The sequence below is a fragment of the Passer domesticus genome, chromosome 32 (genome assembly GCF_036417665.1).
Source record: "Passer domesticus isolate bPasDom1 chromosome 32, bPasDom1.hap1, whole genome shotgun sequence".
NCBI classification, from domain to species: Eukaryota; Metazoa; Chordata; class Aves; order Passeriformes; family Passeridae; genus Passer; species Passer domesticus.
In genome coordinates, this window is record NC_087505.1 from 1,554,110 (window position 1) to 1,567,679 (window position 13,570).

Sequence of the window (13,570 nt, forward strand, 5' to 3'; positions counted from 1 at the left end):
CCCCTCCGCCCCCGCGCAGCGCCAAGGTCACGATGGCGGCGCGGCCGCCCACACCAACACGGCACAACGGCGCACTGCGCATGCGCAATATACTCACTATACTAGCTAGGGATCTGCCCGTACCCAAGATGGCGGCGCCCACGGCCTCTGCCCGTCCCCGCCATGGCGCCCCCCGCGCATGCGCAGCGCCAAGGGCACGATGGCGGCGCTGCGGGCGCTGTGGCGGCTCCGGGGCCCCTCGGGGCTGAGCGCGGCGGGGGCTCGGCTGGGCCCGGCCCCGGCCCGGTGAGCCCGCGGGGGACACGGGGACGCGGCGGGGAGGGCAGCGGGGAGGCTCTGGGGCTGCCCCCGCTCACCGGCCGGCCCCGCAGGTCCCGCCAGTGGCAGCCCGACATTGAGTGGGCGCAGCAGTACGCCGGGGGCCGTCATGTACCCCAGCAAGGCCACCGAGAAGTGGGTGCCGCCTCCCTGGAACGGTGAGGGGACAGCGGGGAGCCTCGGGGGGAAGGGGGGGGGAAGGGGCTCTGGGGGGCCCTGAGGGCTTTGGGGGGCCCTGAGCAGGGGGGACAAGGCCTTGGGGGGGGGCGTGGGGTGCTTTGGGGGTGCTCTGAGGCTTTTGGGGGGCACGGGAGGGGTCCCGAGTCCTTTGGGGGGGCTCTAGGGGTGCTCTGAGGCATTTTGGGGGGCACAGGAGGGGTCCCGAGGCCTTTAGGGGGGCTCTAGGGGTGCTCTGAGGCATTTTGGGGAGGCCCAGGAGGGGTCTCAGGGGCTTTGGGATGGTCCTGGAGGGGTCCTGAGATCCCGAGTGGGGCTTAAGGAGGACTTTTGGGGGTAGTGAGGTGGTTTGGAAGTCACTCGGGGCGGTTTGGGGTCGCTCAGATCAGTTTGGGGGTCACCTAGGGCTGTGTTAGGGTCACTCAGGACACTTTGGGGTCACTCAGGATTGCCCCAAACCTTGAGCGGGTGCTGCTCCCTCCCTGTCCCCAACATCTGGGGGTTCTGTGCCCTCCCTGGGGGGACTGTCCTGATGTCCCTGAGCCCTCCTTGTGTCCCTGACCCCTCCCTGGGGTGTGTCCCTGTGTCCCTGAGCCCTCCCCATGTCCCTGACCCCTCCCTGTGTCACCCCCGTGTCCCTGACCCCTCCCTGGGTTCTGTCCCCGTGTCCTCCCGCTGTGTCCCTGACCCCTGCTGTCCCCCCACCGTGTCCCTGAGCCCTGTCACTGTCCCCCCTGCCCAGACAAGGACCCTGTGGCCCACAAGAAGGTCTCCAGCCTGACCATCAACTTCGGGCCGCAGCACCCGGCGGCGCACGGGGTGCTGAGGCTGGTGCTGGAGCTGAGCGGGGAGACGGTGAAGCGCTGCGACCCCCACGTGGGGCTGCTGCACCGTGGTACTGAGAAACTCATCGAGTACAAGACCTACCTGCAGGTGATCCTGAGATCTCTGTGATCCCAAATTCCTTGGGATCCCTGTCCCTGAAATCCCCATTGCCCTGAGATCCCATTTTCCTGAGATCCCATTGCCCCTGGATCCCCATGTCCCTGTGACCCCCACGTGCGGCTGCTGCACCGTGGTACTGAGAAACTCATCGAGTACAAGACCTACCTGCAGGTGATCCTGGCATCCCTGAGAACCCTGAGATCCCCTCCCTGAAATCCCCAATTCCCTGGGATCCCTGAGATCCCATTGCCCTGGGGTCCCTGTCACCCCCACGTGGGGCTGCTGCACTCTGGCACCGAGAAACTCATCGAGTACAAGACCTACCTGCAGGTGATCCTGGCATCCCTGGGATCCCCAATTCCATGGCATCCCCTCCCTGAAATCCCCATTTCCCTGGGATCCCTGTCCCTGAAACCCCCATTTCCCTGAGATCCCTGAGATCCCATTGCCCTGAGATCCCATTGCCATGGGATCCCCACGTGGGGCTGCTGCACCGTGGCACCGAGAAACTCATCGAGTACAAGACCTACCTGCAGGTGATCCTGGGATCCCCAATTCCATGGGATCCCTGTCCCTGAAATCCCCAGTTCCATGGGATCCCTGTCCCTGAGATCCCCAATTCCCTGAGATCCCATTTTCCTGAGATCCCATTGCCATGGGATCGCCACGTGGGGCTGCTGCACTGAGAAACTCATCGAGTACAAGACCTACCTGCAGGTGATCCTGGCATCCCTGGGATCCCCAATTCCATGGGATCCCCTCCCTGAAATCCCCATTTCCATGGGATCCCTGTCCCTGAAACCCCCATTTCCCTGAGATCCCATTCCCATGGGATCCCATTCCCATGGGGTCCCCACGTGGGGCTGCTGCACCGCGGCACCGAGAAACTCATCGAGAACAGGACCCACTTGGGGGTGATCCTGGCATCCCTGGGATCCCCAATTCCTTGGGATACCTGTCGCTGGGATCCCTGAGATCCCATTCCCTGAAACCCCCATTCCCATGGGATCCCCACTGCCCTGTGACCCCCCACACCACAGCGCTGAGAAACTCCTGGAGTACAAAACCTACCTGCGGGTGATCTTGGCATCCCCAATTCCATGGGATCCCAGTACTCCCAGCACTCCCAGTATTCCTGGTGCTCCCAGTATCTCCACTATTGCTACTACTCCTGTTACTCCCAGTATTCCCATTATTCCCAATATCCCCAGTGCTCCCAGTACCCCACTGCTCCCAGTTCTCCAGGACTCCCAGTACTCAAACACTCCCAGTGCTCCCAGTATCCCCAGTATCCCCAGCCCTCCAGTGCTCCCAGTATCCCCAGTATCCCCAGCCCTCCCAGTGCTCCCAGTATCCCCAGTGCTCCCAGCCCTCCCAGTGCTCCCAGTATCCCCAGTACTGCACTGCTCCCAGTGCTCCCAGTGCTCCCGGTATCCCCAGTACTGCACTGCTCCCAGTGCTCCCAGTGCTCCCAGTATCCCCAGTACTGCACTGCTCCAGTGCTCCCAGTATCCCCAGTACTGCACTGCTCCCAGTGCTCCCAGCCCTCCCAGTGCTCCCAGTATCCCCAGTACTGCACTGCTCCCAGTGCTCCCAGTGCTCCCGGTAACCCCAGTACTGCACTGCTCCCAGTGCTCCCAGCCCTCCCAGTGCTCCCAGTATCCCCAGTACTGCACTGCTCCCAGCCCTCCCAGTGCTCCCAGCCCTCCCAGTGCTCCCAGTATCCCCAGTTCCGGGGTTCCCGCAGGCCCTGCCCTACTTTGACCGCCTGGACTACGTGTCCATGATGTGCAACGAGCAGGCCTACTCCCTGGCCGTGGAGAAGCTCCTCAACATCCGGCCCCCTCCCCGGGCTCAGTGGATCCGAGGTGAGGCTCCCACAGCGTTCCCAGCTCCCTGGGCCCCCGGGGTTTATGGGATCACCCCATTTTTAACCCTTTTCCCCCGTTTTTTCAGTTCTCTTCGCCGAGATCACGCGGCTGCTGAACCACATCATGGCGGTGACCACGCACGCGCTGGACATCGGGGCCATGACCCCCTTCTTCTGGATGTTCGAAGAGAGGGAGAAGGTGGCTTTGGGGTTCGGGGGGTGGGCTTTGGGGGTGTGGGGGTGCCGGGGGGGCTGAGCAGCAGCGGGGTCCCCTCTGTGCCCCCCAGATGTTCGAGTTCTACGAGCGCGTGTCGGGGGCGCGGATGCACGCGGCCTACGTGCGGCCCGGGGGCGTGCACCAGGTGAGGGGCTGGGCCTGCTGTGGGAGCCCCATCCCTGGGCACCCCATTTCCATGGGAACCCCATCCCCGGGAACCCCATCCCTGGGCACCTCATTCCTGTGGGAACCCCATTCCTGGGAACCCCATCCCTGGGAACCCCATCCCTGGGAACCCCATTCCCATGGGAACCCCATTCCTGGGAACCCCATTCCCAAAGGAACCCCATTCCTGGGAACCCCATCCCCGGGAACCCCATCCCCGGGAACCCCATTCCTGTGGGAACCCCATTCCCACGGGAACCCCATTCCCATGGGAACCCCATTCCTGTGGGAACCCCATCCCTGAGTACCCCATTTCCATGGGAACTTCATCCCTGGGAACCCCATCCCCGCAAGAACCCATTTCCATGGGAATCCCATTCCCGGGATCCCCATTCCCACAGGAACCCCATTCCTGGGATGTCTGTACCCGCAAGATCCCCATTCCCATGGGTACCCCATTCCCTGGGCACCCCATTCCCACGGGAATCCCATTCCTGGGAACCCCATTCCTGGGATCCCCCAATCCCCATTTGGCCCGCTCAGTGTGAACCCCCTGCTCACATCCCGGTGCCACCTGAGCTCCCACCTGGCTCACCTGTCCCAATCCCATCAATCCCACCTGTCCCAGTCCCACCTGGCCCAGCAATCCCAATCCCATCAATCCCACCTGTGCCAGTCCCACCAATCCCAATCCCATCAATCCCACCTGGTGTCCCACCTGTGCCAATCCCACCTGTCCCAATGCCATCAATCCCACGTGTCCCACCCGTGCCACCTGTCCCACGTGTCCCCCCTGTGCCACCTGTCCCACGTGTCCCCCCTCTGCCAATCCCACCTGTCCCACCTGTCCCCCCTGTGCCAGGACCTGCCCCTGGGGCTCATGGACGACATCTACGAGTTCGCCAAGAACTTTTCCATCCGGATCGACGAGGTGGAGGAGGTGAGGGGGAACCTGGGGATCTGGGGACAGCCAGGCTGCTGTCACCTGTCCCCTGTCACCTGGGAGGGGCAGGGTCATCCCTCACAGCATGGCGGGGTGAGGTGACACAGATCGGGGTGGAGGGGGACAGGGCCGGGTGACAGGTGTGAGAGGTGCCAGGGACAGGTGAGGGGTGCCAGGGACAGGTGACAGTGCCAGGGACAGGTGAGGGATGTGAGGATGGGTATTGGTGAGGGGTTCGCAGGTGATGATGACAGGGATAGGTGACAGGTGCACAGGTGGTGGTGGCAGGGACAGGTGGCAGGTGCACAGGTGATGGTGGCAGGGACAGGTGATGGTGGCAGGGACAGGTGGCAGGTGCACAGGTGATGGTGGCAGGGACAGGTGATGGTGGCAGGGACAGGTGGCAGGTGCACAGGTGATGGTGGCAGGGACAGGTGATGGTGGCAGGGACAGGTGGCAGGTGCACAGGTGATGGTGGCAGGGACAGGTGAGGGGTGCACAGGTGATGGTGGCAGGGACAGGTGATGGTGGCAGGGACAGGTGAGGGATGTGAGGGATTGGCGAGAGGTGCACAGGTGATGGTGGCAGGGACAGGTGGCAGGTGCACAGGTGGTGGTGACAGGGACAGGTCACAGGTGATGGTGGCAGGGACAGGTTTTGGTGTGAGAGACACCTGCGGGGCACAAGGAACAGGTGCCAGAGCCAGGTGAGCGTTTCCAGCACCAAGTGACAGTACCAGGGCCAGGTGAGAAGTGCAGGGCAGGCGCCAGGCAGGTGCCAGGTGTGCCAGGTGTCCCCGGTGTCCCCAGATGCTGACCAACAACCGCATCTGGAAGAACCGCACCGTGGACATCGGCGTCATCACGGCCGAGGAGGCGCTCAACTACGGCTTCAGGTGAGCCGGGGCTCCCCCAGGTGTGCCCCGCCCCGCGGCCGGGCGGGGCCAGCTCAGGGGCTCTTTTTGGGGTGTCCCAGCGGGGTGATGCTGCGGGGCTCCGGGATCAAGTGGGACCTGCGCAAGACGCAGCCCTACGACGTCTACGACCAGGTGGAGTTCGACGTGCCCATCGGCTCCAACGGCGACTGCTACGACAGGTACGGCCTCAGCTGCCCTGGGGCTGCCCCCCGTGCCCCTGGGGCTGCCCCCCGTGCCCCTGGGGCTGTCCCCCGTGCCCCTGGGGCTGCCAGTCCTGGGGGGCTGCCCCCCGTGCCCCTGGGGCTGTCCCCCGTGCCCCTGGGGCTGCCCCCTGTGCCCCCTGGGGCTGTCCCTGTGCCCCTGGGGCTGCCAGTCCTGGGGCTGCCCCCTGTGCCCCCTGGGGCTGCCAGTCCTGAGGGGCTGCCCCCCGACCCCCCTGGGGCTGCCCCCTGTGCCCCTGGGGCTGTCCCTGTGCCCCTGGGGCTGTCAGTCCTGGGGGGCTGCCCCCTGTGCCCCCTGGGGCTGTCCCTGTGCCCCCTGGGGCTGCCAGTCCTGGGGTCTGCCCCCCGTGCCCCTGGGGCTGCCAGTCCTGGGGGGCTGCCCCCTGTGCCCCCTGGGGCTGTCCCTGTGCCCCCTGGGGCTGCCCCCCGTGCCCCTGGGGCTGCCAGTCCTGGGAACCCCCCCCCCCCAGTCCTCGGGATTGCTGTGCCAGGAATGGCTGATCCCGCTGGATCCCCCACAGCAGGACCCCTGTCCCATGGGAACCCATCCCATGGAACCCCATCCCTGGGATCCCCAGGACCCCAATCCCATGGGAACCCCATCCCTGGGACCCCAATCCCATGGGAACCCCATCCCTGGGACCCCCAGGACCCCGATCCCATGGGAAGCCCATCCCTCAGAGCCATCCTTGGTTCACCTGTTCCCTCAGGATCCCCATTTTCCTGGGATTTCCCATTTCCCTGAACCCCCCACTCCCCAGGATCCCCCATCCCAAATTCGGGGTGCAGGTACCTGTGCCAAGTGGAAAAGATCCCATATCCCAGTTTCGGGGCACAGGGGATCCCCCAATCCCGGTTTTGGGGTTCAGAGGATCCCCAATGCCGGTTTTGGGGTGCAGGTACCTGTGCCGCGTGGAGGAGATGCGCCAGTCCCAGTTTTGGGGCACAGGGTGTCCCCAGTCCCAGTTTCGGGGTTCAGGGGATCCCAAATCCCAGTTTTTGGGGTGCAGGTACCTGTGCCGCGTGGAGGAGATGCGCCAGTCCCAGTTTTAGGGCACAGGGTGTCCCCATACCCCATTTTGGGGCACAGCAGATCCCCATACCCAGTTTTGGGGTGCAGTAGATCCCATACCCAGTTTCGGGGTTCAGGGGATCCCAAATCCCAGTTTTTGGGGTGCAGGTACCTGTGCCGCGTGGAGGAGATGCGCCAGTCGCTGCGGATCATCCTGCAGTGCCTCAACAAGATGCCACCCGGCGAGATCAAGGTGGACGACGCCAAAGTGTCGCCCCCAAAACGCGCCGAGATGAAGGTGACGTGTCCCCAGACCCCCCAGGCACGGTGACACCAAGGCCTGGTGGCACCCAGGGCAGGTGCCAGCTCGGCAGTGCCACCCAGGGCAGGTGGCACCAAGGCCTGGTGGCACCCAGGGCAGGTGGCAGCTCGGCAGTGCCACCCCTGTCCCCACAGACGTCCATGGAGTCCCTGATCCATCACTTCAAGCTCTACACTGAGGGCTACCAGGTGCCACCCGGGGCCACCTACACGGCCATCGAGGCCCCCAAGGTGACACATCCTGTGTTTGTCCTTGGCACTGGCTCCGCCCCAGCCCTGTCACCGTGTCCCCAGCCCTGGTTTTGTGTCCCCAGCCCTGGTTTTGTGTCCCCATGACCTCAGTCATGTCTCCAACCCCGTTCTCATGACCACGACCCTGTCCCTGTGTCCCCAACCCTGTCCCCATGTCCCAGTCCATGTCCTCAACCCTGTCCCCAACCCCATCCCCGTGTCCCCAGCCACATCCCCAACCTTGTCATCCTGTCCTTGTGTCCCTGACCCTGTCCCCATGTCCCCATTGTCCCCATGTCCCACAGGGGGAGTTTGGGGTGTACCTGGTGTCCGATGGCAGCAGCCACCCTGTCCCTGTGTCCCCATGTCCCCAGCAGTGTCCCCATGTCCCTATGTCCCCATGTCCCCATGTCCCCGTGTCCCACAGGGGGAGTTTGGGGTGTACCTGGTGTCCGATGGCAGCAGCCACCCTGTCCCTGTGTCCCCATGTCCCCATTGTCCCCACAGGGGGAGTTTGGGGTGTACCTGGTGTCCGATGGCAGCAGCCGTCCCTATCGCTGCAAGATCAAAGCGCCCGGCTTCGCCCACCTGGTACGGCCTGGGCACACCTGGGGGACATCTGGGGGACACCTGGGGACACCTGGGGATACCTGGGATACACCTGAGGGACACTTGGGCACACTTGGGGACTCTTGGGACATGCGTGAGATACACCTGAGGGACAGCTGGGGACACCTGGGGTACGTCTGGGCACACCTTGGGGACACCTGGGGGACAGTGGGGGATACCTGGGCACACCTGGGGATATCTGGGATACACCTGGGGCACACCTGGGGACATCTAAGGGACACAGGGGGATACCTGGGGACGCTGGGGTACACCTGGGGGACATCTGGAGGACGCCTGGGGACACTGGGGGACACCTGGGGACACTGGGGGATACCTGGGCACACCTGGGATACACCTTGGGGACACCTGGGATACACCTCAGGATATCTGGGGACACTTGGGCACACCTGGGGGACACTTGGGGACATCTGGGGGTACCTGGAGCACACCTGGGGACACTGGGGGACACCTTGGCACACCTGGGCACAGCTTGGGGACACCTGGGGACACCAAGGCCTCAGGGTGGTGGGGACAGGGGACACTGGGGGGCCCCTATGGGTGTGTTGCAGTGGGGGGTGTGGAGGGTAATTAACCCCTGCGGGTTAATTGGGGTGCTGAGGGTTAATTGGGCTTCCCTGGGAGTTAATTAGGGATCCCTGTAAGTTGGTTAATTGGTGGTGCCTGGGAGTTAATTGGGGGTCCCTGGGGCAGTTCCCATGGGTTAATTGGGGGTTAATTGGGGGTCACTGTGCATTAATTGGGGATTAACTGGGGGTCCTCGTGGTGGGGGGGGGTGAGGGGCTGTCTGTGGGTTAATTGGGTGTTAATTGGCTGTTAATTGGGGTTCCCCAGGCCGGGCTGGACAGGATGTCCCAGGGCCACATGCTGGCAGACGTGGTGGCCATCATTGGTGCGTCCCCCTCCCCTTTTGGGGTCCCTTCCCCCTTTTTGGGGTCCCTTCCCTATTTTGGGGGTCTGTTCCCTGTTTCGGGTCCTCCTTCCCCATTTTTGGGGTCTCCTTTGGTTCTCTTGGGTTTTTTTTCCCCATTTTCGGGGCCCCTTCCCCATTTGTGGGATTTCTTCCCTTTTAAGGTTTCCCTCCATTTTGGGGTCGCTTCCCAATTTTCCCCTACTGGAATCCTCCTTCCCTGTTTGGGGGGCTCCTCCCCAGTTTGGGGGGGTTCTTGCCCAGTTTGGGGTCCCCTTCCCCACCTTTGGGGGTTTCCTTCCCCATTTTGGGGGGGTCTCCTCCCTCTTTAGGGTCTCCCTCCCTTTTTAGGGCACCCCTTCCAGTTTTGGGGTCTCTTTACTCTTCCCTACATCCATTTCCCAATTTGGGGGGGTTCTTGTCCAGTTTGGGGTCTCCTTTCCCATTTTGGGGGGGGTCTCCCTCCTTCTTTAGGGTTTCCTCCTGTTTTTAGGGTATTTTCTGGTTTTAGGGTCTCCCTCCCTTTTTGGGGTGCTCTTTCCAGTTTTGGGGTCTCTTTATCTTTCCCTACATCCATTTCCCAATTTGGGTCTCCTTTCCCATTTTGGGGTCTCCTTTCCCATTTTGGGGGGGGTCTCCCTCCCTCTTTAGGGTTTCCTTCTGTTTTTAGGATCTCCCTCCCTTTTTGGGTGCTCCTTCCAGTTTTGGGGTCTCCTTTCCCACTTTTGGGGGTCTCCTTTCCCATTTTAGAGGGGGTCTCCCTCCCTCTTTAGGGTTTCCTCCTGTTTTAGGGTCTCCTTCCCTCTTTAGGGTTTCCTTCAGGGTCTCCTTCCCTCTTTAGGGTTTCCATCTGTTTTTAGGATCTCCCTCCCTTTGTGGGGCCCTCCTTCCAGTTTTGGGGTCCCCTTACCCTTCCCAATTTTTGGGGTGGGGGTCTCCCCCCGTTTTGGGGTGCCCTGACCCCCTTTTCCCCTGCAGGCACCCAGGACATCGTGTTTGGGGAAGTGGATCGATGAGGGGGTCCCCGTTCCCTCTCCGTGTGCTGCTGCAGTTTGGGGGTGCCCCCGCCCCCCATTTCGGGTCAAATAAAGCCAGAATCGGGTTCTGAGCCTCCCTGTCCCCTTTGTCACCCCTTTGTCACCTCGTTCCCCCTCCTTCCCCAAACTGGGGGGGCTCCTTTCCTTTTTTGGGGTCTCCTTCCCTTTCTGGGGTTCCTTCCTCATTTGGGACCTCTCTCCCCAATTTGGGGGGGCTCGTTTCCCTTTTTGGGGGTTTCCCTCTCCTTTTGGGGTCCTTTAGCCTTTTGGGGTCCTTTACCCTTTTGGGGTCCCTTCCCCTTTGGGGTCTCCCTCCCCTTTTGAGGCCTCTCCAATTTGGGGGGGCTCGTTTCACCTTTGGGGTCTCCCTCTCCTTTTGGGTGTCTTCCCTTTTGGGGCCTCTCTCTCCAATTTGGGGGGCTCGTTTCACCTTTGGGGTTGCCTTTGCTTCTTGGGGGTCTCCCTCTCCTTTTGGGGTCCTTTACCCTTTTGGGGGTCCCTTCCCCTTTGGGGTCTCCCTCTCCTTTTGGGGTCTCCCTCTCCTTTTGGAGTTCCTTCCCCTTTTGGGGTCTCTCCCCAATTTGTGGGGGTCGTTTCACCTTTGGGGTCTCCCTCTCCTTTTGGGGTCTCTTCCCTTTTTGGGGCCTCTCTCCCCAATTTGGGGGGGCTCCTTTCCCCTTTTGGGGGTTTCCCTCTCCTTTTGGGGTCCCTTCCCCTTTGGGGTCTCCCTCTCCTTTTGGGGTCTCCCTCCCCTTTTGGAGTTCCTTCCCCTTTTGGGGTCTCTCCTCAATTTGTGGGGGTCATTTCACCTTTGGGGTCTCCCTCTCCTTTTGGGGTCTCTTCCCTTTTGGCATCCCTTCCCCTTTTGGGGCCTCTCTCCCCAATTTGGGGGGGCTCGTTTCCCTTTTTGGGGTCGCCTTCCGTTTTTGGGGGTTTCCCTCTCCTTTTGGGGTCCTTTACCCTTTTGGGGTCCCTTCCCCTTTGGGGTCTCCCTCCCCTTTTGAGGCCTCTCCAATTTGGGGGGGCTCGTTTCACCTTTGGGGTCTCCCTCTCCTTTTGGGGTCCCTTCCCCTTTTGGGGCCTCTCTCCCCAATTTGGGGAGCTCTTTTCACCTTTGGGGTTGCCTTTGCTTCTTGGGGGTCTCCCTCTCCTTTTGGGGTCCTTTACCCTTTTGGGGTCCCTTCCCTTTGGGGTCTCCCTCTCCTTTTGGGGTCTCCCTCTCCTTTTGGAGTTCCTTCCCCTTTTGGGGTCTCTCCCCAATTTGTGGGGGCTCGTTTCACCTTTGGGGTCTCCCTCTCCTTTTGGGGTCTCTTCCCTTTTTGGGGCCTCTCTCCCCAATTTGGGGGGGCTCCTTTCCCCTTTTGGTGTCGCCTTCCCTTTTTGGGGGTTTCCCTCTCCTTTTGGGGTCCTTTACCCTTTTGGGGTCCCTCCCCTTTTGGGGTTTTCCCTCCCCTTTTGAGGCCTCCCCAATTTGGGGGGCTCGTTTCCACTTTGGGGTCTCCCTCTCCTTTTGGGGTCCCTTCCCCTTTTGGGGCCTCTCTCTCCAATTTGGGGGGCTCTTTTCACCTTTGGGGTTGCCTTTGCTTCTTGGGGGTCTCCCTCTCCTTTTGGGGTCCTTTACCCTTTTGGGGTCCCTCCCCTTTTGGGGTTTCCCTCCCCTTTTGAGGCCTCTCCAATTTGGGGGGCTCGTTTCCACTTTGGGGTCTCCCTCTCCTTTTGGGGTCTCCCTCTCCTTTTGGAGTTCCTTCCCCTTTTGGGGTCTCCCTCTCCTTTTGGAGTTCCTTCCCCTTTTGGGGTCTCTCCCCAATTTGGGGGGGCTCGTTTCCACTTTGGGGTCTCCCTCTCCTTTTGGGGCCTTTTCCCCATTTGGGGTCCCTTCCCCTTTGGGGTCTCTCCCCAATTTGGGGGCAGAAGGAGCCCCCCAAAAAGGGGGGCGGGGGTTTCCCCAGCAGATTTTGGGGGGTCTCTGCAGCAGCCCCCCCGCTCGGGGGGGGCGGCCGGACGTCGGTGGCCGCGGCGACGCTCGGGGACAGCGGCGACACTCGGGGACAGCGGAAGGGAGGGCCGGAGGTGGCACTGGGGAAGTGGGGGAGGGGCGGGCCCCGCGGGGACAATGGGGACAATGGGGACAGCGGGCACGGGGGGGGCGCGGTGCCTGCTCGGCCTCGTGCTGCTGGGGGGGCCCGGCCTGGCCGCAGGTGCGGACCGGGGCTCCGGGGGGTCCGGGGGGTTTGGGGGGTCCGGGGGGGTTTGGGGGTTCAGGGGGGTTTGGGAGATTCAGAAGGGTTTGGGAGGTTCAGGGGGGTTTGGGGGATTTAGGGCATTTGGGGTGCCCGGGGGGGTTTGGGAGGTTCAGGGGGGTTTGTGGGATTCAGGGCGGATTTGGGGTGTCCGGGGGATTTGGGGTGTCCAGGGGGGTTTGGGGGGGGTTCAGGGGATTTGAGGGGTTTGGGGGGTCCGGGGGGGTTTGGGGGATTCAGGGAGGTTTGGGAGATCCAGGGGGATTTGGGGTGTCTGGGGGGATTCAGGGGATTTGGGGTGTCCGGGGGATTTGGGGTATTCAGGGGGGGTTGGGGTGTCCAGGGGGCTTTGGGGGGTCCGGGGGATTTGGGGTGTCCAGGGGGGGGGTTGGGGGGTTCAGGGCGGATTTGGGGGGGATTCAGGGGGGTTTGGGGGGGTTCAGGGGATTTGGGGGATCCAGGGGGATTTGGGGGGTTCAGGGCGGGTTTGGGGGGGTTCAGGGGATTTGGGGTGTCCGGTGGATTTGGGGGGTCAGATGATTTGGGGGGATCTAGGGGGGGTTGGAGGTTCAGGGCATTTGGGGGATTCAGGGCGGATTTGGGGGATTTGTGGGATTCAGGGGATTTGGGTGTCCGGGAGGGTTTGGGATATTCAGAAGGGTTTGGGAGGTTCAGGGGGTTTGGGGGCTTTGGGGGGATTTAGGGGATTTGGGGTGTCCGGGGGATGGGGGGGAGGGCAGGAAATAGGGGTGCTGGGGAAGGAGCTGTGGGGCTGGGGGTTTTAGGAACTGGGGGGGTCCCAGGGATTTGGGGTCCCAAGGATTTGGGGTCCCGGGATTTGGGGTCCCAGGGATTTGGGGTCCTGGTGATGCATCACAGCCCCTTCCTCACCCCCTTAACTTTTGGGGTGCCCCAGGGTGCTCCTGATCTGGGGGGGGGGGGTCCAGGACCGACCCCAAATCCCCCAGACCTCGGGGCGGGGGGGGGGCTCTGGTGCCCCCCAAGGCGCCATCGGTGCCACCTGTGGGGTGACAGAGCCGGGGGGTCCCCAAACCCTTAAAATCCCCCCAAACCCTCTATAAATCCCTTCAAACCCTTAAAATCCCCCCCCAAATCCCCTCAAAATCCTCTAAAATTCCCCCCAAAATCCCCCCAAACCCCCCATAAATCCCCTCAAAACCCCTTAAAATCCCCCAAAATCCCCCCCCAAATTCCCCAAAATCCCCCTAGACTCTTAAAATCCCCCCATAAATCCCCTTAAAACCCCCTCAAAATCCCCCAAACCCCCCCAATATTCCCCAAAATCCCTTAAAATCCCCCAAAACCCCCCCAATATTCCCCAAAATCCCTTAAAATCGCCCAAAACCCCCCCAATATTCCCCCAAACCCCCCATAAACCCCCTCAAAAATCCTCTAAAAT

General features: G+C 62.2%; 1 protein-coding gene across 1 annotated transcript; it reads left to right on the forward strand.

Annotated features, from left to right (window-relative positions):
* Positions 1 to 163: 163 nt before the first annotated feature.
* NDUFS2 (NADH:ubiquinone oxidoreductase core subunit S2) lies at positions 164 to 9,981 on the forward strand. The gene is given in 15 exon segments (XM_064401557.1): positions 164 to 285; positions 372 to 417; positions 419 to 476; positions 1,238 to 1,428; positions 3,188 to 3,308; positions 3,397 to 3,509; positions 3,598 to 3,672; positions 4,555 to 4,632; positions 5,445 to 5,530; positions 5,611 to 5,730; positions 6,953 to 7,082; positions 7,241 to 7,336; positions 7,844 to 7,927; positions 8,798 to 8,855; positions 9,852 to 9,981. Coding segments are annotated over 15 exon segments (1,401 nt in total). The 5' UTR covers positions 164 to 178; the 3' UTR covers positions 9,890 to 9,981.
* Positions 9,982 to 13,570: the final 3,589 nt, after the last annotated feature.